The sequence below is a fragment of the Erpetoichthys calabaricus genome, chromosome 1, assembly GCF_900747795.2.
Source record: "Erpetoichthys calabaricus chromosome 1, fErpCal1.3, whole genome shotgun sequence".
NCBI classification, from domain to species: Eukaryota; Metazoa; Chordata; class Cladistia; order Polypteriformes; family Polypteridae; genus Erpetoichthys; species Erpetoichthys calabaricus.
Genome location: NC_041394.2, coordinates 279,102,638 through 279,129,912, shown reverse-complemented (window position 1 = coordinate 279,129,912; position 27,275 = coordinate 279,102,638). Strand labels below are relative to the sequence as shown.

The 27,275-nt window shown below is 40.0% G+C and overlaps 2 protein-coding genes across 2 annotated transcripts in view; both read right to left on the bottom strand.

Annotated features, from left to right (window-relative positions):
* itpr2 (inositol 1,4,5-trisphosphate receptor, type 2) overlaps positions 1-27,275 on the bottom strand; it is a 1,448,083-nt gene that overhangs the window by 704,635 nt on the left and 716,173 nt on the right. The gene's annotated exons all lie outside the window — the stretch shown is intronic.
* bhlhe41 (basic helix-loop-helix family, member e41) lies at positions 20,417-25,024 on the bottom strand. Its single transcript, XM_028815527.2, has 5 exons — positions 24,347-25,024; positions 24,115-24,178; positions 23,776-23,883; positions 23,491-23,602; positions 20,417-23,296 (listed from the first exon to the last, which is right to left on the bottom strand). The coding sequence occupies exons 1-5, from the start codon at positions 24,406-24,408 to the stop codon at positions 22,347-22,349; spliced, it is 1,296 nt and encodes a 431-aa protein (XP_028671360.1). The 5' UTR covers positions 24,409-25,024; the 3' UTR covers positions 20,417-22,346.

Sequence of the window (27,275 nt, the reverse complement as noted above, 5' to 3'; positions counted from 1 at the left end):
TCCTCAAACCTGCTCGGAGCAGGTTTGTTCTACGTAAACAAGGATTAGTTTACACACATAATCAGTGTCTGTGTGTGGAATTCATTTAGTCATGACTTCACCGTTCATGAATGAGCGACCAATTGATATCGGTACGCAAATTATAAGAAGAGAATTTCATATAGAGAGGGATTTGCGCGATCGGCAAGATCCTTTATTGCTCCTGGAGGAAATTCTTTTCGAAAGATACCGCATTAGCCGAGGGGGAATATTGTACCTCAAAAATTTATTAGGACCTTATATTCGAAGTCAAACTCAGCGAAGTCGGGCTCTCACAACCACACAGACAGTAGGCATTGCTTTGAGGTTTTTTGCAAGCGGCACTTTTTTTATATACTGTAGGCGATGCGGAAAATCTATCTAAAAGTGCAGTTTGCCAGGCAATCTGTAAAGTCTGCTTGGCTCTGAAATATCTCCTTCGGGTTTTCATAGTGTTTCCTGGACACCTGCATGTGCAAACAATAAAAGAGGCGTTTCATGCCATTGCAGGTAGGTAATACACAGGCAAAAACACCCACAGTTCCATAAAGAATCTCACAAACAGCCTAACATTCTCATTACCCAGTGTTTCCAAATGTGATTGGGGCACATGGGACTGATCACAGTGGAGTTTGATCAAACATTATTTGGAAATTTTACCTCTCCTCCTGATGAATAATCAGACACAATGTCTTCATCAAATATTTGACCTTTGTCAATATCTCGTTGGTCAGACACAAGTTCTAGGGATATGACATTCCCTGCAACTGACACAACAAAAAAAGAGGGCTATATGGAACATACCTATGGCACACATTGAGGACAAATATATGCAATGACCATCCTTTACCTGAAATGAAGTGACCACTGCATCCTGCCACTTGTTCTGAGGAGGAGCTTCCCCGTGGAATGCCCTCAGAAACAGAGCGATGGGCATTTTGCCGGAGATCCAACTCTTCTGCAGGGGTTAGGTCTGGACCACGTGGACCTCCACCTGTTTTTTGCTTGTCTGCCTTCTTATTAGCTTTAAAATTAATGTTCTTTACATTATATATGATTCTTTATGTCAACAATTATTTAAATAGTTATATACGAATATTTACCAGTTTGAAGTATATTCATGTAGTTCACTTTAACCTGTTCCCGTGTTCTCCTTGTGCTCACGTTTGATCTGGAATTATAACATATTAAATAATAATTAATCTGACACATAGGAAATGAAACGCTGCTTTTAGTAAGTACAATGCACACACGTTTAATTTGTCGGCCACTTTTTGCCAGCCATCTTTTCTGGTTTGGGCTGCTTTTGCAGCGTTACCCCTTGTGCATATTAAATCTTGAAATTCTTCATGTCTTTCGAATAAAAGGTCTTGCTCCGCTTGTGTGAAAAAAAAAATGCACCCGTTCTTTTATCATTTTGTTACAGCCTATCAAAGACTTGCTGATCATGTTTTCTAGACTCAATATATATGGGCTTTTCAATCAGCGCGAGCATGTGCATTCATCTCGTATGATTAGATCCAGCTAGACTAATCTACAACACGGCTGCATTTGAAAAACCAACTTATCCCGGATGAGTTTCACCGGCATTAACTCATCCAAGATGAGGCATCTGATCTTGGAGGATTTATGCGACGTATGGAAAATACCCCCCAGGGAGGTATTTTTCTATGTGGATTACTCGTTTAGCCGGATGTAATTGTTGACGATTTGGCATGATCCTGGATCTGTCGGTTTTTCAAAACTCTTGCTGGATGTGTTATCATAGCAACACATCCAAATGGTTTGTTCTATGTAAACAAGGATTAGCTCACACACTTAATCAGTGTCCGTGCATGGAATTCATTCAGTCATGACTTCGCCGTTCATGAATGAGCGACCAATTGATATAGGTGCGCAAATTATGAGAAGAGAATTTCATTTAGAGAGGGTTTTGCATGATTGGCAAGATCCTTTATTGCTCCCGGAGGAAATTGTTTTTGAAAGATACTGCTTTAGCCGAGGGGGAATATTGTACCTCAAAAATTTATTAGGACCTTATATTCGAAGTCAAACTCAGCGATGTTGGGCTCTCACAACCACACGGACAGTATGCATTGCTTTGAGTTTTTTTGCAAGCGGCACTTTTTTTACATACTGTAGGCGATGCGGAAAATCTATCTAAAAGTGCAGTTTGCCAGGCAATTTGTAAAGTCTGTCTGGCTCTAAAATATCTCCTTCGGGTTTTCATAGTGTTTCCAGGACACCTGCGTGTGCAGACAATAAAAGAGGCGTTTCATGCCATTGCAGGTAGGTAATACACAGGCAAAAACACCCACAGTTCCATAAAGAATCTCACAATCAGCCTAACATTCTCATTACCCAGGATTTACAAATGTGATTGGGGCACTGGATTGTATGCATATCCAAATAATCAGACACAGTGTCTTCATCAAATATTTGACCTTCGTCAATATCTCGTTGGTCAGACACAGGTTCTAGGGATATGACATTTCCTGCAACTGACCCAACAAAAAAGAGGGCTATATGGAACATACCTATGGCACACATCGAGGACAAATATATGCAATGACCATCCTTAACCTGAAATGAAGTGACCACTGCATCCTGCCACTGGTTCTGAAGAGGAGCTTCCCCGTGGAATGCCCTCAGAAACAGGGCGATGGGCATTTTGCTGGAGAGCCAACTATTGTGCAGGAGTTAGGTCTGGACCGCGTGGACCTCCACCTGTTTTTTGCTTGTCTGCCTTCTTATTAGCTTTAAAATTAATGTTTTTTATATTATATATGATTCTTTATGTCAACAATTCTTTAACTAGTTATATACCAATATTTCCCAGTTTGAAGTATATTCTTGTATTTCACTTTAACCTGTTCCCATGTTCTCCTTGTGCTCACGTTTGATCAGGAATTATGACCTATTAAATAATAATTAATCTGACACATAGGAAATGAAACGCTGCATTCAGTAAGTACAATGCACACTACTTAGCGTTTAATTTGTCGGCCACTTTTTGCCAGCCGTCTTTTCTGGTTTGGGCTGCTTTTGCAGTGTTACCCTTTGTGCATATTAAATCTTGAAATTCTTCATGTCCTTCAAATAAAAGGTCTTGCTCCGCTTGTGTGAACAAAAATGTGCCCATTCTTTCGTCATTTTGTTGCAGCCTATCAAAGACTTGCTGATCATGTTTTCTAGACTCAATATATATGGGCTTTTCAATCAGTGCGGGCACGCGCAATCATCTCAGATGATTAGATCCAGCTCGACTAATCTACTACACGGCTGCGTTTGAAAAACCGACTTATCCAGGATGAGTTTCACTGGCATTAACTCATCCAAGATGAGGCATCTGATCTCGGATGATTTAAGCGACGTACTGAAAATACCCCCCTGATCTATCATCCTAAATGAACACCAAACATGGCAGTCCTTTATTTACACCAGCTGGTGGAGTCTTACGTGTTCCTTTTAATGCAACATAGCAGAATGAAGAAATCTAACATGGCACTTTTATTTCATTTAGGTGCATTTACAATGCACATTTGAATATATTTTAATTTTCACCAATCAACATACAGATAAACAGTATATTCAAGAAATACCCCTTATATCATTAAGCATTATGCCCCAACAGTGTTAAAATATATTAAAAGTCATGGGTGAATACCTTACCAAATCTATCCCAAGTTTTAGTTTGAAAAAAGATTTCATTAAATATTGTTCAGTCTTGACATAAAGATGACCATAATAAGAATTCCAAGTGCTGCTATAACTATGTGTTATAATTGTGGTCATTGTTAAAAAACAGTGGTCAGATATCAAATATTTGTTGCCCTTTCCCTTCTTGAGGCCCTAATTATTACTGCGTTTAGCGGTTTTCTGTAGTACTTTGGCCCAATAAGCCATAATATTAATTAATTGTTCTATATCGTCACCAACTGCTGCTAGTTTAAACTGTATCTCTATCTGTTCTAATGGATTTTGAAACTTTGTCCCGAGTGTCCCTGCTCCAAAAATACTTGTTATATACCATCCCATGAGTTTACTACCATTTCTCGTACTTTACAAATTTCCCTTAATGTTAAAACCTATATTATATGCTGTAATATTTAAAAAAAATCAACAACCAATAATGCCTAAACTGGACTTACTTTAACTAATGTTAAACTAGTGTTAACTTACTTCTCCTAGTGTCTTAAAAAGCTAGCATTACATTGAGAGCTTCCTTTGCTAATGTTGTAAGTGCTAATGTGATAGTCACATATGTGGCACTATCTGTCATAAGTAAACTTATGATCAACATTAGGAAAAGGGTAGTAGACACAGTCCAGATTACATACAACCATTAATCCTCCAAGGTAAAATTGTTGTCCTCTCGCACCAAGCGTCAATGAGTCTAATGTATAAGATAATTAAAAAATAGTTTTATGCTAATCACATTTTCTAAACTGCTATTATACAGTATTATCCCCATTGTTATACAAGTTACATCCAAAACAGTTTAAATTCAGAATGACCACTTGCTATTTCCATTAATCAAAAATAACATTTACAAATATTTAATAAGCACATGTTGATCGTTTAAGAGTTCAGTTACTTTGTTGTGCTTTGTGATAATTAACTTTTCTTCATGTTTCACCTATTATTCCACGATTGGAATTCTGCTGGAAAAACGTTGCTGCAGGAAAAAAAAACAACTTTTGACAACATTTCATCTACAGTGGAGGATGTAATATGATACACGACAGTCAGGTATTGTACCGCAAACCAAAGGATATTAAAATCTAAAACTCTTGATCCGATGGAGAACGGGCGCCTCCTTCCATTCGGGACCAACCAAGATTAAGAACATCATTGTATAACATTTGCATCAAATTGTTTTTAAGAGTATTAAAAAACATACGTGCAATCTGTCGGGTGTGCCCTAACTTTTGTCTGGCATTGTATATCCCTATTTTTGGGAATACGGCACCTTTAAGGGTACTGAAAATCCCCAATATTAACTATTGTTTTATGCGGTTGACTAACTGTAATTCAAATTTGTAAAGGCAGACCCTGAAATCGTATCCAACTTGTCTAACTAGATCTGCTTAAACTAACCAAGCAACTCATGTGACTGAACTGTTGCAACGTTCAAGCCCGAGGAGCAAAGTGTGCACTTGCTTATATATCAGTGTGAAAACGAACAAGATGGCGCGTTGCCTTTTATTAACTGCAACGAGAAGCTTCACAGATTGGTTATACGAGTGGCTGCAGGATTAAACTAAGCTCTACCGTGTCATTTTATGTGCTCCGCGAGGGTTAAGGGCGCAGCGTGAAGCTGGAAGCAGGCCACCGGGACCTTGGATCACCGCCACGCTGTCGCGTCGCGTCACGTTTCCAGCGCGGCTGATTGGTTTATGCGGTTCAGGTGCTCAGAAATATTGCCTTACATAAGCACGCTGTTCCGCCACGCGCTCTGGGCAGATCAATACAGGTTCCCTGTGAAACCAAACCGTGGCGTCAATATAACACCCCCACCTCCTCCCCCCGGTGTAGTGCTGATGGAGCGCATCTTTTTTCTTTATGATCGTTTATATGCTTGTGTAGGGTTCGCTGTCATCAACTAAACGCGGATTTCGTCGCCTCCTCCCGTATGTCCTTTGAAGCTCTCCAAGTGTTCCAAATCTCTCCCTTACCCGCCCCCAGCTTGGATAAGCGCGAGGTCTGGCCAGCACCTCGCCGAGCCTCACATGCCGCGCTGCGTGCCTGCCTTCATGCGTAGCCGCACGTGATTGTCCCACGATGACCTCCAATCATACTGCAGGGGAATGAGAGCCGTGACGTCACCGTCTGGGCTGGAGCCGCACGCTGTGAACCGCTGAACCAGACAGAGCCGCCGAGAGAGTGAGAGACGGAGATGCCAGGGAGAATTCTCGCATTCGTAATTAAGCTTAAAATAAAAGCGGGCGTATAAAACTGGCAGCGCTACTTTTTGACGTAGGAGTAAAAAGTTAACGTCGTGCGGATCGATACCCCGACCTCCGGTAAATTTAATTTGCCAATGAAGTGTTAAACAATGCCGAGCGCAAAGTTTGAGCAGCCGGAAAACACACATCGTCATGTCATTGAAGTGACTTAGAAGAGAGCCATCCGGCCCAAAGCATTACAAAAGCTTTCCTCTGTGCTGCAGTGGTACCTAATGTCACCGAAAATGAAGTGTCATTTGGTTCGTTGAAGGTCATGCAGAAAGTGGAGGCACAGAAGCGAATGTAACATTTCTGTCCATTGCTCCTTCACATTTTCATCCCTGATTTTTTTTACACTGAATTGCTGTTTTTGTCATTGCTGAACACAATAAAATGCTTTGTATTAACATCTGGTGATGGGTGACACAGGCAACAGTACTGTATCAGCAAGGTGTCAATGGACAGGGCAAAATCCTACATGTAGGAGAGACAAAAAAAACTTACTGTTTAGGGAAAAAAACCTCTTGGGTTCTGCAACAAAAAAGCCCACCAAGGCCTCACTGGGCATTCTACATCAAAGATACAAAACAAAGAAGAAGAAAAGAGAGTCAGCCAGTGCAGACATTGTCAGATACATGGCATCAGTCTAACACTTCGTTACCTTAGTAAAAAGGTGTAATGTCTCAAAATGGGTATACTGCCCAAAAGACCTGAAAGCACCATGAAAGTGCAATCATCAGTCACAGCTCAGCAGGGCAGCAGATAACCCAGCAGGAGTTGTTCTGCCTACCTCTCTATATGCAGCCTCAATGGACCACAAAACCATTTGACTGCTAGGTGGCAACAGGAGTGTCTCCTTGGAAAAGGAAGGACCAAAGGTGTCACTTTTAAAAGAGTCAGGTGTAATGGATGTCTCTCTCACGTGGTCAAAGAACCTTAAGGCCAATAAAAGCAAACAGGTGGCATCATGCTAGGTGAAGGTTGTTTAAGAGACTTGGCCATTTAAAGGCTATAGGAATACCAGTAGCGCAGGGCTACCAGGGGCTGCTAATAAGAATTGTTGGCAGTAGTCCCTATAGTGAAAAAGGGGTTATCTTTAATGCCAAGAATGGACCCTGAAGCATATGTAAATCCATCTTGCACCAGAAGGCTTGTTGAGAAAATAACTGGGAGGAGATTTGGGAAGAAGACTGTCTGGGAACAACTAGCCAGTGTCTATAGGAAAACAGGAGCACTTGGTGGTGCCTTGGACAGAGGCAAGAGGGTGGCAGATACCCAGAGAATCAAGCCTGTTTATTAAGGCCCAGAGAGTCTTCTTGTTTTGTTTATTCCATTTTTACTGTTTGTGCTTCCAGTTTTAAACTCTACCCATATGTATTTTATTAGTTTAATAAATGCACCAGTTTTGTACCTGTGAGTGTGACATTATCCAGGAGCTAATTAACTTGGAGAATGTACAGACATGAACATGTGTAACCTGAATTCATAGCTATTATCTTCAATGTATACTAGTGGATTCCATTCAGTTAATTACCAATACATCCATCAAACATCAAACCTGCTTAGTCCACTTCATATTCACTGGGGCTTTTCATGTGGCATTTCAATCAAATCTGAAACATTTAAAGGGGAATTGGTGAATTTTATAAAGTGTTTGGAAAGAGATCTACTAAATTACAAATTACTATTTATATATGCTTCTAATTCGTAATTGTATAGGCAAAAGTTCTCTCTAGAATAGCCAACACTTCACCCGCATCTGTCCTCTTCTGTTAATCTGTGTACGTATGAGTGTGTTCCCTTCAAATTTATCACATGACAGATGTTCATCACAAATATTCTTCTCCTGACATTATGACGCCCTTCTTTATGGCACACACAGAGGCTAGTCATCAGACTGTGTGGCTTGTTTATTCAACAACTGCCAGAGTGCAAAGACCAAAAATTTATGTAATGGAAAAGCTTGAAAACATTTTATTGTATATATATATGTATATATAAATATATATATATATGGTGATGAACGGCCTCAGCCATTACCCAGGTGGAACGCCAGCTGGATCAAAGGACCGGAAAGAGAGCATCTGTGAGGCATTACCTCCCCTGGGATGCTAGAGAGAAGCCCTCCTGGGAAGCTGTGGCACCATGGAATCCCACAGAGCAAATGGATGGAAATGAAAATGATCAACCTACAGAGGGCTGAATTCAAAAACACCTCTGAAAATCAAAGTGAAAAAATGATGCGGCAGGCTAGTCCGTTTTGCTGTAATTTCAATGCAGCAACTCAAAATCACACTCAGTAGTTTGTTTGGCCCCCACATGCTTGTATGCATGACTGACAACATCAGGGCATGCTCATACTGAGACAGTGGTATCCTGGGGGATCTCCTCCCTGATCTGGACCAGGGCATCACTGAGCTCCTGGACAGTCTGAGGTGCAACCTGGTGCCGTTGGATGGACCAAAAACATAATATGTTTCTATTGGATTTAGGTCAGGAGAGTGTGGGGGCCAGTCAATGGTATCAATTCCTTCATCCTCCAGGAACTGCCTGCATACTCTTGCCACATGAGGTCAGGCATTGTCGTGCACCAGGATGAACCTGGCACTCACTGCACCAGCATAAGGTCTGACAATGGGCCCAAGGATTTCATCCCGATGCCTAATGTCAGTCAAGGTGCCATTGTCTAACCTGTAGAGGTTTGTGCATCCCTACATGGATATGCCTCTCCAGACCATCACTGACTCACCACCAAACTGATCATGCTGAACGATGTTACAGGCAGCATAAGGTTCCCAACGGCTTCTCCAGACCCTTTCATGTCTGTCACATGTGCTCAGGGTGAACCTGCTCTCGTGTAAAAAGCACAGGGCACCAGTGGTGGACCTGCCAATTCTGGTATTCAATGGCAAATGCCAATTGAGCTCGTTGGTGTCGGGCAGTGAGCACAGGGCGCACTAGAGGACGTCGGGCCCTCCGGCCACCCTCATGAAGTCAGTTTCTGATTGTTTGGTCAGAGACATTCACACCAGTGGCCTGCTGGAGGTCATTTTGTAGGGCTCTGCCAGTGCTCATCCTGTTCCTCCTTGCCTTAAGGAGCAGATACCGGTCCTGCTGATGGGTTAAAGACCTTCTACAGCCCTGTCCAGCTCTTCTAGAGTAACTGTCTGTCTTCTGGAATCTCCTCCATACCCTTGAGACTGTGCTGGGAGACACAGGAAACCTTGTGGCAATGGCACGTATTGATGTGCCATCCTGGAGAAGTTGGACTACCTGTGCAACCTCTGTAAGGTCCAGGTATTGTCTCATGCTACCAGTAGTGACACTGACCACAGCCAAATGCAAAACTAGTGAAAAAACAGTTAGAAAAGATGGAGGGAAAAATGTCAGTGGCTTCCACCTGTTAAACCATTTCTGTTTTGGGGGTCGTCTCATTGTTGTCCCTCTAGTGCACCTGTAGTTAATTTCATTAACACCAAAGCAGCTGAGACTGATTAACAACCACATCTGCTACTTAACTGATGAGATCAATATCCCATAAGTTTCATCGACCTGATGCTATACTCTGATTAAAAAGTGTTCCTTTAATTTATTTGAGCAGCAGTATATATATACAGTATATAATTTAAATGATATAATTTTGACATAAACAAATTGATGCATTACTTGCTCTTACACATGTAAAGTATGGTACTGTATATTCATAAGAGAGAGCCATCATAGTCCATTATAGGATTGCAAGAAGCTGAAGCCTATCCCAGCAACATTATTAAGTGTGATGCACAAACCATCTGTGCATAATGTACTAGTCAATGTAATCCTTAAATCCTTACCAAGATAATATAAAACCATTGTGTAATCTGACTTGTATGCTCTGGGTCATGTGAGAAAACCTGAGCAACGCTCACAGGCAACACCATATAAAAAGTAACTGAGGTGGGATTTTGAGCAAAATCCTGTTGCCTGTTAGGTAATCCCCTAAACTTTGTGGCTCTGTGTCACCCACTAATGAGAAATATTACTGCCTAATTGGAAGTGCTCAACTTGATGCAATGCTTGAAAATCCAATTTATAAAAGTACATATCTATGTGTCTCTATTGAATGGGTCACAGTGGCATAGATAGCATGTGGACTCTAGTTCAATAGCTCATTTTCTATAGTTTGCATATCCCCTCTGTGTTTTCTCCCCTGACTCAAAACATACGAAATTCAACACACAGTAAATGCACTCAGATATAAAATAACATCTTGTGAAGGAATGATTTTTACAATACAAGAACAATTCTACTAAGACCAGGCTGTTCAGTAGCTCCTCAGTCCCGCTACACCTGAATTGCCTTCTTGCCTTGTGGCCTTTGTTACCAGGAAAGGCCATTGCTCATTCATGACCAAGCAGTGAGATGGATTGCTGGTTAGACTTTTGTCTTAGTTTATCCAAATCTAAAATTCAGACTGAAAATAGCAGCAAATGTTGACTCAATTAAACATGGTGTGGTGAAAGTGAAGCTTTAAAATATTGTTGCATTTCCCTAAATTACCCTTAATTTGGAGTTTGTGCTCATGAGAGCAATGTATATTTACACAATTAAGTATTTTTGATGAAAACCAAAGATTAAAAACAGATCATTATATGTGAGAATATAGACATATTAGTCTCAGATAAGACTCAATATGTATTAAACATGTCAGACTGTGTATTTAAGGCATGTGATCTCTTTGCTGAATTAGGAATATATTAAGGAAATAAAAAACAAAATTCTTTGATTCAAGTGACTAAGGTTAGGCTGAGCATCCATTCTCCCATTTTTAAGCCATCTCAATCCAGTTTAGACTCACAAGAGCTGTAGCCCACTTTGCCAGCATCAGCCATAAGGCAGGAATGAACTGTGAGTGGGGTGTCAGTGTATTTTAGACCACAGAGCTAACTTACAGTCACCGGGTCTGCAAAGTTTTTTGAATATCTAGAAAAAAATGGAGTTCCTGGAGAAAAGGCAGATTTCGATCCTGGCAGTTACAGAGACTGAGATTTGAATCCAAGACTTTAGAGCAGCTGTAACTACTGCACCATCTTGATGCTCAAAACTTAATTTGTATATCATGAAACAAAACATAATCTTAAAAGTATGTAACATAACATTCCCAAACCAGTGAACAGAGTTCTGGATTGCTGGGTCCCGATTTCATTCTGGCGAAACTAGATGCATAATAGGAACCAGCCATGGACAGAGCTCATGAAGACCAGGGTCCACTTATACATGCCCACGTTGATACCCATGCTAGGCCATTTCGAAGTTCTCAATGAATCCAACCGGTGAATGTTTTAGGATGTGGAATGAAAACTAAAGTAAATCTTCTGCAGAAGGTGAAAAAAAACATATGGAGGAGACAAGTGAGTACGTGATTCAAACCCAGGATGCTAGATTCTTGAGACAGCCACCCTAACCACTGCACATATGTGCTGTCCCCTATAAGTATATAAGTAACCAAAGTCATGCACTAAGTTCATTCATTCATTTATTCTTTTTATATAGGCATTTCCTTTTTGCTCCTTTTTTTAGGAAATTACTGTATGTCCGATATTATTGAGCAGTAAGTCAGTATTTACATCTAGAAGCAAACTTTGTACTTTGATCCACATCTTGAAAATTAAATAAATCAGCTCAAAAACAAACACCTCTGTAATTTCACAGAGCATTCATTCAGTTTGTGTGTAAACATATGATTTGTTTTTACTCATAGCAGAAGTGCATGTTACTTACTGACCACATTATTGTAACACATGCACAGGCCGCAATGAAAACAGAAGTCAAATGCTGACAAATATTATAAGGCATTAGCCTCACACTTTTTCGGCTTTTAAGATGCTTTCATTCTAAAATAATTTACATATGTAAAGCAAACAGAATGATATAATTTTTGCAAACATTGCACACTTATAGGTCTCTCATTTTTTATTTATTACAATAGATAAAAATTATATGGGGTGCTACATACACCTCATTTGTTGCTAATGGACTGTGTACAAAGTGTTTTGATTATTTTTGTATTTTATTTATTTTAATTCTACTCTCATTCTTTTTACTTGCTTGTATTAGGATAGCTGCAGTGCCTTTTCATTTTTGTTGGTTTTGTTATTTTCTTGCACTTAATTATTTGTGCATTGTTTTCATTTTATTTATTTATTTGTATAAGTTATGTTTCTTGGCATATTAGGATGGGACAGCTTATTGCTTTAATGCCCTCAGGTGCTGTGGTCATTAGGACTGCAGTTATCTGAGGGACTTTTAACACACCTCCGGCCACAGCTTCTTTGCTGTAGCATTTGTTCTTGTAATTTTTCTCTTCACGTCCTTTTATTTGTTTTGTAAGTATTTGTCCTATTGACCATTTAGCATTTTCTGGTATTGACATTTGGTTTATGATTTAGGAGTCCCGTACTTTTGGATTTTTGTGCACTTTTGGCTTCAAGGTTGATATGGTTGATGTTTAATTAATTGATTCATTGCATTTGTTATATTAATTTCTTTTTTTAACTTTGAAATTACAATTTATGTTTGACATTATGAACTTTGAAATATGTATTTTATTTAATACATTCAATTTAAAAAATAAAGATCTGAGTGGACTAGGTCTTTTGTTAGTTTTGAACTCCCCATTTTGTGTATTAAACTATAACAGTTTAGAGGCTCCAGTTATATGATAAATGGCAGGTAGGAATTCCTCTATGAGACTGTAGATGCTGCTGTAAAAACCTCAGCACTGTTGATCACACACAAGCAACAAAGGAGAGGGGTTGGACTTGTATGTGACTTATTTTGCTTATAGTAGATGAGAAAAATGTTGAGTCTAAAGGCTGCCCCCTTAAAACAAATTTCTGCCCTGCTAATGATAATTTCCAGCCCTAGTGTAATAACAAATACATTACAGAATACACTCGTCTTTTATAAATAAAACAGTTTTGGGAGGTGATCTGCTATCTTGGTATGTCTCCAAAATGCTGCAGTAGCTATGGCTTATTGTAGTGGCTTCTTGCTCTAATATTTAAGGAAGGGACCCTATTCTTTTTGACAGATTTTATTTAGATGATGGAGTTCCTCCTTTCGGAAACTATTGGAAGTGAACTGAAGAATACTGGACTGGGTACTTTCCTACACTGGGCGTGAATTATACTTAAGCTTAGATTCACCATTACTAAGTGGCATATCGGATGAATAGGGTGAATAGGTCCCTCTGTTGTCCCTTTATGCTCACGGCATCTTCAGCTTTATCCCATGTGATGTCCAGGGTCTTCAGGTCTTTAGTGAGTGTACATCTCCAAGTGTGGCAAAAGCATTCTGGGCAATATTTCACTCCTGGTGGTGTCCATCTCAGGGCCATTTTGGGGATTCAGTGATCATCCATTTGGAGGATATGAACAGCCAAGCGTAGTCTTCTTTGGGCAACTGTGATGTGAAGGCTGCATATATTGCTTCTCCGGAGGCCCTCTTGGCTAGAAATGTGATTGAAATATCTGATTTTCATTATCCGTCGTAGACATTGCTGCTGGAAAACTTTGATATTTTTGGTAATGGGCCTGAATTAGGTGACTGGATGTGTCCCTCCTTAGAAGATTCCAGATCTCTACTGAAAAAAGAAAGGAACATACTCTGTGGCATCTTGAGCTCTTCATCTTACTCCTCAGGGCTTCCCCATGCACTCAGCTAATTTCTCATGGGGGAGTTGTGACACGTGACTTCTCTCCATTTTAGCCTTCGCTTTAACAAAACATGAAATTTCATAAAGGGTTTGTTGACTATTGACAGCCAACATTAATATATAAGAGGGAAAAATACTTTAGGTTGGTGTGACAGACTGTCAGTTAAATATGCAGCATAAGCTTTCAGAGTAACTGAGGTGTTTTATCTAAGATTATGCATGAGATGAAAAGAACCCAAATTACATGCTCCAAAAAAAAACATGAAGGGTGTCACATGAGAGGCTTATGTTGTCACATGAATGTTTATACCTCTTTGCAGTTCTGAGAACCAATATGACTACCGCACACTTTTTCTCTTTCAAAATAAAGAAGTGTAAAAGCCTGAGCTTAATGAGTTCAACGTGTCACTGTTACTACATCATGTACGCTGCAAAGCTGGGTATTTTCTTTGCTGCAGGGAACTGTATGACTTCCATCTATTTCAAACCTATAAAAATCTCTTAGATTATTACATCTCTGATGTTCCTTTTACATTTTTAAAATATTAATACATACTTTAAAAACAGACTAATGACTATGTTGAATATTTTGCAAGCACTGTGGCTTGCTTCCTAAGGTGTTGGCCTAAACCACAAGGGTGATGATTCAATCCTCACTTCTGACTCACTGTGTGACCCTGAGCAAGTCATTTACCCTGTCTTACTCCAATAAAGAAACAACACTTCTGTGCTTTAAATGTTTTTTGGATAAAAGTATCAGATAAATATAATTTTAAACTCAGATGTGGTTTTATTGTGTATATATATATATATATATATATATATATATATATATATATATATATATATATATATATACACAACAGGTGGAATTTTCTACAAATATTTATCTCAGCTATTAAACAGAATTCCTTTGGATGCACACATTGGCTGATTTCAAAAGCTTTATGCTACTCTGTAAAGTTTAAAACATTAAAATGACAAATAATGTCAGTTTTAATCCACTCACCCTACACTCTAGCAGAATGATGAAACTTAACTTTGTATGACCATTTGTCATAGCTAAAATGAGCTTGGCAACTTTAAAATGGAGTGCTCCATCATATGCTTTGACATCTTAAAAAAATATGCAAAATGAGCCCTCAGGCATGTGTGTTTATAGTTTTACTGAATACAGTGCACCTATGTAAGCTTCCCTATTGTTATGGCCAGCACCTCCAAAACAAGAAGTGCACACTTAGACATTGGGATAATTCACAACTCATCTCGTCCTCCTTCTTGTACACTCACAACAATCACAGGCTGCAAACCATTGTGTACCTGCAGACTTGAGGCCAATGCCCCCACCCCAGCAAACACCTCTCTATCTCCTTGATCTGGTCTCCAGCACTTTGGCCATCCATGCTCTTTCCATCCTTCTGGAAGTCTCCTCAAAAAGACTCTCTTTACTTGTCTCCTATTGCCAGAATACTGGACTGCCTGGTAAACACAGTGCTCTCATTTAAATCAACAGGACTGTGAAATGCTCAACCGGTATACAGTACAGTGTTTTCCATAAAACAATGGAGAATGGGATATTCTAGAAAATTCACTGTCAGGTAGCAAGCCACACCCCTTCATCTACCAATGTGCTGCTTTGATCTGTCAATTAATACCATTACCATATATATATATATAACTCAAAACTCATCTGTTCGGGAAGGCTTTTAGCTCTACTTGATTTTATTACCCTTCTCTCAGTTTACCTCTCTGTCAAGATGCTAATGTAACCTCTGTGTGTGTGTGTGCTAGACAATCAATTATGTTGTCTGTTTTATTTTCCAGAATTCACTGTCTTAATCTTCTTTATTTATTTATCTGGTTTGTACAATGCTATATACTGTATACACTGCCGTTCTTTATTATATTCTGTAAGTGCCTTGAGCATGGGAAAGGCGCTATATAAATAAAATGTCTTATTAATTATTATTATTATATATATACTAGCTGTGGCCCTAGAAACTATTGAACTCGTCAGAAAAAAATATTGGAAATGTAGAGATGTCAGGTAATTGAAAGGAACAACTCTGGGCATCTCTCTCCTAGGAGGTTTTGTTTTGCGAACATGCTTGTATCGCTTGTGCATTAGCGGCTAAGTGATTTTGTCTTTCTTTGGAAATGTCGTTTTGCCTATGTGCTGGCCTCGCTTGTGTATTAGAGGCGGGAGGAAAAGTAAAAGGGATACCGTTTTGCCGATGTGTTCACATCGCTTCTGTATTAGTGGCTAAGCGACTTTGTCTTTTTTCGGAGGTTTCGTTTTGCTGACGTGCTGGCCTCACTTGTGTATTAGTGGCTAAGTGAGTTTCTGTTTCCTCAGAGGTGGAGCCTTTACCCCGAATCCACCTCTCACTTCTGGGCCGGACAGACAGACACACACACTTCCACGCGTAGATGTTTATATATACGATATATATATAATAAATGGTGACTGGTCAGGAGGCTGAGGGGCACAAGGACCAAAGGTATTTATGCAGGATTATGTTGTCCCTCAAAGATAAACAGTTAAAGTGCTACCATGGTGTTCTGGCATTTAAAGTCCAATAGTAGGTCTAACGTTGTAGGCATCTGGTGAAGCTCTGACCTGGTGTCATTGCTCTAGCTAGGCATCAGCCCCTGACCCAAAAGTAATTCCAAAGGGATTCCATCATTTAAAAGATTCTTCCATTTCGTAGTATAGTTACGGCCAACTAAGAGAGACCACAGTTTATGAAGAATAAAAGCATGTCAAGTGAAGAAAGCATTATTTTGTGTTTTACTAAGGGTGTTATGGTTTTTCCAGGGCTCCATTTGTGCTTACATTAGTTGTTCATGTTGATTATTTTTGGTGAGATTAATTTTAATATTTTTGTTAGGTTTTTGATTATTCTTAAATTTCTTTCTAAATTGCTAATTTTGTAAATTCTGTTAATATTTGTATCACTTTATACTGTATATGGAATCCAAAGAGATGAGGTCTCTTGATGCTGCAGCTGCCCCATGGCCTATTTAAGGCACTCTGCAAGTGTCAGGCTATTGCTGAGGCATTAGCGTTCCTGCTCATGTCGTTTGGCGCCATCCTGTTCTTAAGACATCTAGGAAGTCTGGTAACACTTTAGTTTAGGTACTGCAAAAATGCATCTATTACGCATTTACTGTTATGTAGCAAGACTTTAGCAAAGGTGTTTTTTGATTTTAACAATACCTACATAACATCAATAAATTGGTTATGGTTTTAAGATTTGCTTGTTCATTATGGTTTATATTTCTTGTTTGCATTACTAGTGAATTATTGTTGCTTTGGATTTTTGCTTCCAGTTTTTTTTTTTTATCTTTATTCTTGAATTAATAAAATAAATAAAGGTTTTACAGTTCCCCTCTACCTTAAATGTAGCTAGCAGGCCTGTGTGGATTTAAGGACCTAGACCAATTTTTTTTTTTTTTTAAATATTCAGGTCTTCCTTGAGTTTTGTGGCCTGTTATCATGACAATGGTGGTTAAGTGTGTTAGGCACCCCACTCCTTAGAGGACTGCGTTTAAGGCCAGAAGGGTAACAGGTTTTGCTTATCCCTCATTTATGTGCTTTATTTCTGCAATAAACCACCCTTTTATAGTACTTTTGACTATTTGTTGTTATCATAAGTTTGGAGATGTTCTAAAGCACGCCATATCTTCCACTGTCTACCTATATTTATTTATTGTATAACTGCAGCAAAATGGAGAGAAACTGAAGTAGGTGGAGCATAACTGTCAGAACACTAGGGAGTACCTTACCTGGCAAATATGCAATTACACTCTTCACACAGAATATTGGGCTAGCCCTGATTCAATAGCGATGATACCTGAATTACTTGCAAGCAGTGCCTTATGGTTACCCCCTAATCTCAGTCAGGGAGACTGAAACTGGGAAAGCAGTGGAAGGGAGGAAAAGCAGAAGGAGGAGACCAGAGAAAAGAAAAATGGAGCACATATTCAGAGGTAGGAAGAAGTAGTATTATTTAGGGCAGGCAAAGCTCGAGGTTAGATTTCAGAGAGGGCACTTCTTATTTAGTCAGGACGTATTTGTCTTTGATCGATCTCTTACATGTTTTACATTCTCATCCTTCTGTTTTACCCACCTTTTTATGCTGTTTAAATTCTACTGCGTACATTTTTGTAACTCTGTTCTCAACTAATTGATACTCTAGCCTGGAGATTGCACAAATACTATGAAAAATAATTACAAATAAATTTTATCATACAGTACACAAAACCTACTGTTTATACAGCAAGGAACAACAGCATTCTACTGTGGCATCAGTGGATACAAGGCAGAAACAGCATCAAAACAGAGTAGGATTAACACTGCAGCAGCCAGCACAAAATGAAAACAACGTCAAATGCCACCCAAAAGCTCATTTTGGGTTGATGTGGTGCTTGCCTGTTCTCCTGGGGTTGCAGTGACTAATGTCCTTACCCAGCGCACCAGCCACTTGTAAATGTTATCATGATATCATTTTGCCATGTCAGTGTTTCCATTTCTATCCCAGGAAACATGTTAATGGGCACCCAACAGTTTTTTTTTTTCTGACAATTAGCCATGGCTATCCTAAATTATATAGAAGCTGATAATGGTGTCAGGCAAACATTTGATCATAAGATGAATTTAGATTGCCAGAAGCTGGTCTTTCTCCTTCATGATTATGTCTTACCTTCTAGAATGTACAGGGCTTCTGGAAAAACAGAGAAGCAGGCAATATACAGGAAAAAAAATTAAATACACCCTCATACACATTTTCAGACAACAGACCCTTTCACTTCAAGCAAAATAATAAACTGACCAATGGTCTACCCAAAAATTGATAAAAAAAAATTCAAAATAACATGTGAGGAACCCATGACGTATATTTCTCAGAAAAAAAGTTATTTTTATTTCTCAGTACAAGTTATATGAATATGCAGCAAAATGGACAGTCTGGTTGATCTATTATGATATCAGATCTAAACATACTTTTATAGATAACAAGTACTTATTTACTAAAGGTTGCTTTTAATGGGTAAGAGATGGGATTAGAAAAAAATTTGAAGTACTAAAATATGTCAACCACTGTAGCAAATAAAATTTGGGAAGTAATTGTCCTTTCTATTTGCTTTACTTTGTCATTATCCCCCACAAACCTTTTGGGTTGTTTTGCTTTTTTGTCTCCTGCAGTTGAAAGCAATGCTAAATCTTACTGCTGTGTTTGATTAAGTGCAGACATCACCAAACCATTTATCATTTTATCAATAAATCATTTTTCTAAAAATAAGTCAGTGTTGTCAAGTACCATCTAGCAGACAATTCACTTGACTAATCACAAGAAACACTGTTTTCGAAAAAAAAAAGGAAACTAAAACGCCCAAAACGTCCTTTGTTATTTTCTGATGGTTGAATTGTATTCAGTTACTTCTGAGAGCATATGGAAGAAGACATCATAAACTATTAAATTTACTCTTGCTGGGACCACAAAAATTATTTCACAGAATACACACTTATAAACCTTAACTTACATTATAAGCAGTTAATAGTTCTTTATAAAGCTACGGTTGTATTTTTAACACATCCTCTAATGCTGGAAATGTTTAACCTGCCATCTGGGGATGTAAAATGCAAAAGCATCCCTTGCTTTATTTTTGATTGATAATCAACCCATTGTTTGTTTCTTCGCTGTCAAAGTTAAACCACTCAGAAGTGAAAATGGCACTGACATTTAGTCTATTTTCTGTATGATGAAATGAGTGTGTTTCACATAAGTAGGTCAGTGAAAGGTGACACGGGAAACAACTTGGTTAAAACCTGCATGTCTTTTGCAGAAGAGCATTTGAGGCCAGCCGGAGCCCAAATATGTAAAAAGCTACTGGCTAGAACTACAACTGTGTACTTAATGAACATAATTCAGTTTGTTTTTTAGGATAGCCACTCTACCCTGATATTCATAAGCAGCAAATATTTCAGGAACAACACAATATGTTTTTCTGTCTTGCACAAACTTTGCCAAACTAGTTTAAAACATGAAATAAAAACATGAGGCAAACAGTATAACCTATCTGCATAACTTATAGAAAAGCACAGTTTATTTTCTCACAGAATTTCTCAAAATAACATTCAACTTGAAAAGACAAAAAGCCAGTTCATGGTTTTGCTAAAGCCTGGCAGATAATGAGATTAGAGAAACAATATTCCTAAAACTCAAACATAGACCCTCACCCAGTAAAGCACATTATGAAATGCAGTTCCCAACTCTTAAAAGATGAGCACACACTCTTATAAGCTCATGCAGAAGAGGTGCCTACACCTAGCTTATGGCAAAGCATAGTTGCCACTGACCTTCAAATTCGACTCCACGCTTTGTCATCACATTGTCATGATAGGAAATCAAAGTGAAATAACCTCTAAACTTAACATACAGGTTTAGATAATAAATATCTAGTAAAAGCCATCACAAAAACATCACTTTTGTAGAAAAAGACAGTGTGTCCAGCACACGTTTTCTTAAATCAAGCTAGGACTTAAAAACTTTGACCATGTCCCAATTTTTTCCCTATGTATACACACACACACACATTGTACATGTCATTTAACTCTGTAGAGCAAAATCCACTTAAGGGACTCTGATCAAAATCAATTGGCTTTTATAATTTTAAAATGCCGATAACTATGCCTTGTATTATTATTTACAGTTACACATCCCCTCCAACATGAAAAATAAAAAGGCTATGATGTGGACCTTTACTTTAATCTTCTAAAGTGGTACAAAATGTTTAACACAATTCAACTTTTATTTTACATTGTGCAGATGTGCACAATCATGAGACACGTTAGGATTACCTGGACCAAAATCAAAAAGCACAAACAATAAAGAAAAGCTTTTCAGCATCAGATTTTTAATGGCTTAAACCAGAGATATAAAACTTAGTTACTCAAAAGTCATGAAGACTAACGTGACTTATTCCAAGTAAGTATTTCAGCAAATTCGAATCCTTTGTTCTGACTCAACTCCTTGCTTAATTCAACTTTTTGGGTTGTTTTATCACAGTTCTGTCTGCAAATTTAAGTAGTGTTTTCTTTTACATGCATTTGCCCATATAGTCTTTGAGGTTTATACACCGCACTTAACTTCTAATATATAAACATACTTTAAAAGGCATCTTGAATACAGACTTTTGTGCACCTTCCACCTTTTGTACCACGGAAAACTACTACAACCTGTTGAAAAACTCACAATTTTTTTTTTTTTCAAAATTTGAGTTAAAAATAAAAAGTAATACTTTGTAAAAACACCAACACACACACAGCAGCCCTCCAAGAAGGGCCTTTGAATCCTTTGGATGTAAACCTTTGCACTTCAAAAATGAGAAAAGCTGCAACGCCACATTTGACAAGGACTTTTACAAAACACCCAAAAATTCACCATGAACTCATAACATCACATTAACAAACACTTGTAGCCTGCATTTGATGTTTTCCTGATGATTTTTTATTATATATTTTTATACTTTAGGACACCATAAGCTTTAAGCACTCTAACAATTAAGTGCAACATATGCTCTATTAAATTCTTTAAAAATCCAAATATATATATATTTCTTCCCCTACAACAAATACATTGGGACACATACCATTTTATGCCTATTGTATGTACAAACACCCCATCTTTTATATAGGCAAATATGACATTGATTGAATGTATAGGCCACAAAACAGCAAGAAAAGCAGAGTTAGACAGAAAAAATAAATTGACCAGAGCTTTTCCCATATACAGTATATTCATAGCAAGACTTGAGTCTCCTCTCTTACATAACGTACTAGTGCAACCACTCACCAGTGCTACCTTGGCAACAACCTATAAATATCTCACTGAGGAGATCTCCTAAGTGGAGAGGGGCTTTTTTTTTTTTTTTTTAATTCTTTAGTGCCAATTAAAGAAAAGCATAACATTAAAAACCACAGAGACCAAAGCTTACTGCAAAATGCACTTGGCAAAGTAATACTGTTTAGTCTTTCTATTAAAATGATTTTTTGTTGTTGTTTTAATCAGGAAAAGCTATATTTGCTGAAAAGGCTCAGTGCATTGGTATTTTCCAAAAACGTTAAAAAAAAAAAAAAAGTATTGTACAGATAAAAGAGACACTGTGTCTCAAAAAGCAGTGTGTTAACAAATATATGTTACCTTGGAGAAAAACAAAATCTGGCAGGTATGTTTTCTTTGCTTTTACAAAACAATCAGTAATATCGTTTAATACATTCATTGTAAAATTGCAATAAGGTGCTGATAAGTTCATTTTTGCCTTCATAAATAAAAAAGTCACCAGTTCTTTTCCTGCATGTTGAATAGCTGTGCACAAACACTGGTTAAAATATGATTTTTTTCTTTTAAAAACTGCAATCTCAGCACTTGCTTATAAAATGGTCATATTGTGTGTACACAACTGGGCAGGATAAACAATATATTACGTCAGATGAGAACGAGGATCCCTAACATGATCATTGATATTTGAGCCGTGTTAACTAAAGAAGGGAACATTTCAACAAACTACAACCACATGTAACGTGAAAGGAAACATAAAAACACTCAAACGCGAGGTGGTGAGGTTGTGCGTAACACGGTTAGTAAGCACTTCTGACATTTCTGGAGGCATACTGTTCGGCTTTAAGTGCCATCGTTCTCCGACTTGAGAGATTCTTGCGAGCGGCTGCTGTCACTGTCCATGTGCAGGTCATTGTCTGTGGGAGATGATGGCGCCGCGACACCAGGTGATGGGGTGCCCGTTCTCTGCGACAGCAATGCGGACATTGGACAGCTCTTCTCTGGGGACAGCGCCGCCGACAACCCAGGGAAGGCGGCTGCGGCGGTGTGAGCGGGGATTCCCGGGTAGACGAGCGGGAACGGGTTCGCCGAGGTGGCGGCAGCGGCAGGGTATAAGTATTTCTCCAGACTGGCTTTGTCCAAAAAAGGCATGTAGGCTGCGGCCGCCGAGGGAGATATAAAATAGAATGGCAGGCAGAAGGGTGTTTGCTGTCCGAAAGGAACGCCGCCAAGTCCCACCAGGGAGTTGAGCAGAGACACGTCGGACCTGCCAATCGTGTCCGCAGTCAGCCCAGTCGCCCCGGAGGAGTCCACTTTCATTTTTTTGATGGGGGTCTCATCGCCAAACTCCTGCTTCACTTTCACGCGTTTCACCCCAGGGGGATTCCCACCCTTACACTCCTGGGCTTTGCCGTCGTACTTCTCTGTCTCGCCACCGTAGCCGCTGTCGGTGTCTGTGTCATTTTCGTTAAGTTCACCGTTGTGAGTCCTCTGGATCACCGGTACGCAGTTGGTCTGCGCCTCCAGCTTGGGCTGCTTGTGTTCCTGGGCGGGGGGGCCTTTGCTGCCCGCCGACACCTGCGGGGGCACCACCAGGGGGGCGGAGGTGGCGGCGGGCACGATCTGCGCCGAAAGTTTGTGCAAATGGTTCATGAGCTGCGCGCATCTCTGCTCCCTGGAGGTCCAGTTCTCGAAGCGGTTAAGGTACTGCAGGACTTCTTTGGCACAGGTTTGAAAGCCCGAGTGGAAAGCGTCCAGGTCAGGCTGAAGGGCGCCTTTCATTGCGCGGTCCCCTAGGACAGAAACGAGAGAGAGGCGGGCAGAGCTGTTAGTCACGCAGCAGTCATGCACGTGCAGACCAGGTGTGCTCTTTCCTTAAACTGGGGGGGGGGTGCAGCATATTTTATGTATATATTGTATTACATCACCCACTAATACCCCATTGTGGTGGCTGACAGCTGTCAGTTAAAAAACAAGACCTGCTTACCAGTCTGCAAAGCAATGATCTTCTGGTGCTGTTGCTCCGTGACTGATGTCAACGCTTTCAAGTGCTTCAGGGTTAGCTCCAAGACCACTGCTTTCTCCAGGTGCCCGAGCGTCTTCAGTAATGATAAATAATAATAATAATAAAAAATCATTTCACAACCTGACTGGAAAATGAAAACAATCGGTTACCCATTAGCACGCGCTCCACCACGGCACGTGTTCCCAAAGTACAGCGGGTACAGCCCCCCTCCGCCCCCCTAATACCTCTGTGAACTGTTTTTCTTACCGTCAGTTTCAGGTGCTCTGGCAGCAAATCTTTCAGCTGGGCGATACATTCATTGATCCGGTCGCGTCTTTTCTTCTCTATCAGTCTGTGGGGTAGCTTGTAGGCTTCCTAATAATATGTTAAAATTTGAAAGAGAGAAAAGCTCATTTGACAGACAAATTTCAAATGCAGCAAAAGGCAGTAACTGCAGAATGCAAAAAAAGCAACAGTTTGATCACTGCCAAACTCCAATCGATCGAAAGGCACAAGCAGCAGCTAGCGATCGGTTGGAAAAAAAAAGTTCCCTCGTCAGGCTTTTCAACTTTGGATTTGCGCCCCCGCCCCTATGTTCGTACCTACCTTATTCTCTTCTCTCTTCATGCCTCTTTTCGGCTTGCACATGTACAACGAAGAATATTCCACCCTGCAAGAAACCACAACACATGGAATGAGCGGAGAAGGCAGGAGCGCTCCGAATGCTGGCAGAAGTTCAACTTCCCAATACATTTCGGATGAAGTTCTAAATTATTCAATCAATGTGCATACAAACTAATTACAAATTTTCGGTACTCATAAACCATGAAGTAGGTACCCAAGAAAATCTGCGTGATCCAAAAACTGTCTGTCTTGCAGACGAGAAATCCCTTCGTCCATAACGTAGTCCTGTTTACGGCGAGTTGACTTCTTGTTTGTTTGTTTTGTTGTTTTTTTTTTTTATTCCAAAAATTAACAGGAAAAAAGTGACGTCTGGTAAAGCAGAAGGCAAGCAGACAGCTGTACGTGCAGCGGCCTCACACTTTATAATGATTTCCAGTTCTCTCGCTCTCTACTGCCACTTTGCAACCAGTTTTGTGTTCGCAAGGCGCACGCGCGTCACCACACCGACCAGCACCCCGCTCACGTGCGGAATGCACCAACTCTCCCGCTGGTAATTAGGGGATAATTAAAGCGAGGCTTGCGCTCGTGTGCGTGCTTACATAATCCCAGCAGTCTGTTTTTTGCTTGTTTGCGAAGCAAACCCCCTGTGGTGTTTCGATAGAGTCTCCTCGGGCGGTCTGGCCTTGAAAGCAGTCGCTCTGCGCAGGAAACTGGGCTGCGGCGTCCACCTGCGGTGCCATAGACTGGACCTGAATGCGTACGCCGTGGCCAAGGGGATGGGGTTTCTATTGAAATGCAGCTTTTTCGCCCCTGAGCCCAACTGGGACAACCTTCTTCGCTTTAGCACTCTCCACCGCATAATCCTTACTCTTGCTCCTCGCCCAGGTCGGTGCTGGAGGGGGGTTTGGGCTGTAGTCGGTTGCCAAGGCAGCGGCACAGCGCGTGCCGTACATGGAGAATGATAGGACTGGCTTGCTATGCGAACAGGACTCGCAGAGACTGCTTTTAACCGCCTGGCTCTTTCAAAAATGTGTCCATGTAAGCGTGCACTGCCGTGTCACCTTCGTGGCATCGTCGGAGGCGGTTTGTCTTTGCCGCAGATTGCATTGCAAGGGAGTAAGAAAACTGGTGCGTTATGATTTTGTAGACGCGACAGAATTTGCAAATCGGTGTAGTAGGGAAAAGTGTGGGCGTTGGCCACTAGCACTGGAAGATCTCGATGATATTGTAGGCAGCTGTTGCTTTGGGACGCCGACCTCCCCATAACGGCGATCTCGACTAGCGCATCGTTTTGGTGTCCTCGAAAACCGCGCCACCCACCACAATCGCCCCACGCTTTGGATAAGCGCCTTTTCGCAGAATACGACTACACTTGGAATTGCTACTTCTTACAATGATGACGTTGGCTTTTGTGCGTTTGGTGCTTGTATAGATCGGTCCCCTTTGACTTTCACATATGCCGCGTAGCCAGCGCAAGTTCATTCGCAGACTGCGGTGGTTTTATGATATTTTATTTTTGCTGTTAGCAGAGCTTTCTTTTCAAAATTATACCGTCTCCTTTATGTTTAGACTATTTATTTTTTTACAGGTTTCAATTCGATTTAAACATTTAATATTGAGGTTTATTTTGGGAATTTTAAAGCTGCGAAGATTACGTTTCTATAGGTACAATTGTATTACTTCATCATTTTATCGGTTAGAGGAAACCCCTGTGTTTCAAACAAACGTGCGATGCCATGGGGCGGGGTCGATATTGGAGCTTTATTACGCAGAAACCATTTATGCTGTACTGAGATGGGTTTACAAAGTCCTTCCATTGACGTGCTAAACGCAGGCACTCTTTTAAATTTCCGGATGTCTGGATTGCCACGTGACAAGGCTATCTAGTGACGTACAAGGAAGGGGATTCCTCTCTCATAAACAACAATCCAGTGGTAGGCTGTAAAGCGGGTCTCCGTGCTGAGTCTCCTGTAGATGCAGCTTTGGGTGGTAGAAATTTGTTTCACACTAATTTGTCATGCAACATACTAATTTGTTTTTTATTTATATATAAAGTTGTATTCAGAGTTAATTTTGCAGATTTGTGGCAGCTGCAATTTAATGATAGTGGCGCAGAAATTCTCCTAGGACTACTTCTTGTCATTCTGCCTGGGAGACTACTGTGATTACCAGGGGGCAGGATTAGTTTGGGAATATCTGACTGGTTTAAATTCTTGAATATTTTTGAAGTGACTTGGTTATTCTGTGTTTTAAGATGTTCTGTAAATACCTTTTAGATCTTCTTTTGGATGCTCCCGTTCGGGGTTGCCACAGCGGATCATTTTCCATGTGTTTCTGTCCTCCGCATTTTGTGGGAGAAACGTATGTTGCCCTCTAAGTTGTGACTTTTTTTTTTTTTTTGGCAGTCCGCGAAATCTAAAATGGAATCAGGCTGGAGTGGTGAAGACCAAAGTCTTCTCCCAAACTCGCCTATTCTGCTGCTTTAACTTTAAATAAATGCAAGGTCCTGATTGCATTGTGCAGGCGTTGCCCCACTGCTGTTCCTTTTAGGTGAATCCTTGTGTAGTGTCGTGGTTTTTTTTTTTTTTTTTTTACTGAATTTTGACCACACGGTAAGTATGGAAAAATTAGTGCTTGAATGAAGTTATATTGGAGGCTTTAAGGTTTCACATTTAACTTTTTTTCCTTCCTACCTTATGTGCAATAAAGAGAATTTTTAAATCTGTTCTAGTAGCAATACAACTTGTTAAACACATGAACCTGTGCATGGTGTGGCCTAAATTGTAATTGGTTTAGCTATTGAACACTAAGGTTATGATGGCTACTTGGCTGTTTACTTCACAGATCATTCAGAATAGCTTCCCTGTTTTTTCTTCAGGATCGCAAGACAAAGAGCAGAACAGTAACTTAGCCTGGCTGTAGACTAGAGAAGGGAGAAATGCTCCATCTTGAGCTGAGATAGTTTGCCCCTGGCAGCAACCTACATACATTGCCTGTGCTAGTGGCATGTTGGTGATGGATACTTTACCTCATTGGATGCTACTTTTCAAAACTTTCATGAAGGTCCTGGTATCTGTATGCTTCTCAACCACCCTATTACTGTCGTCTTCAAATAACCTGGTGTAACTTTAACTCGTTATGGG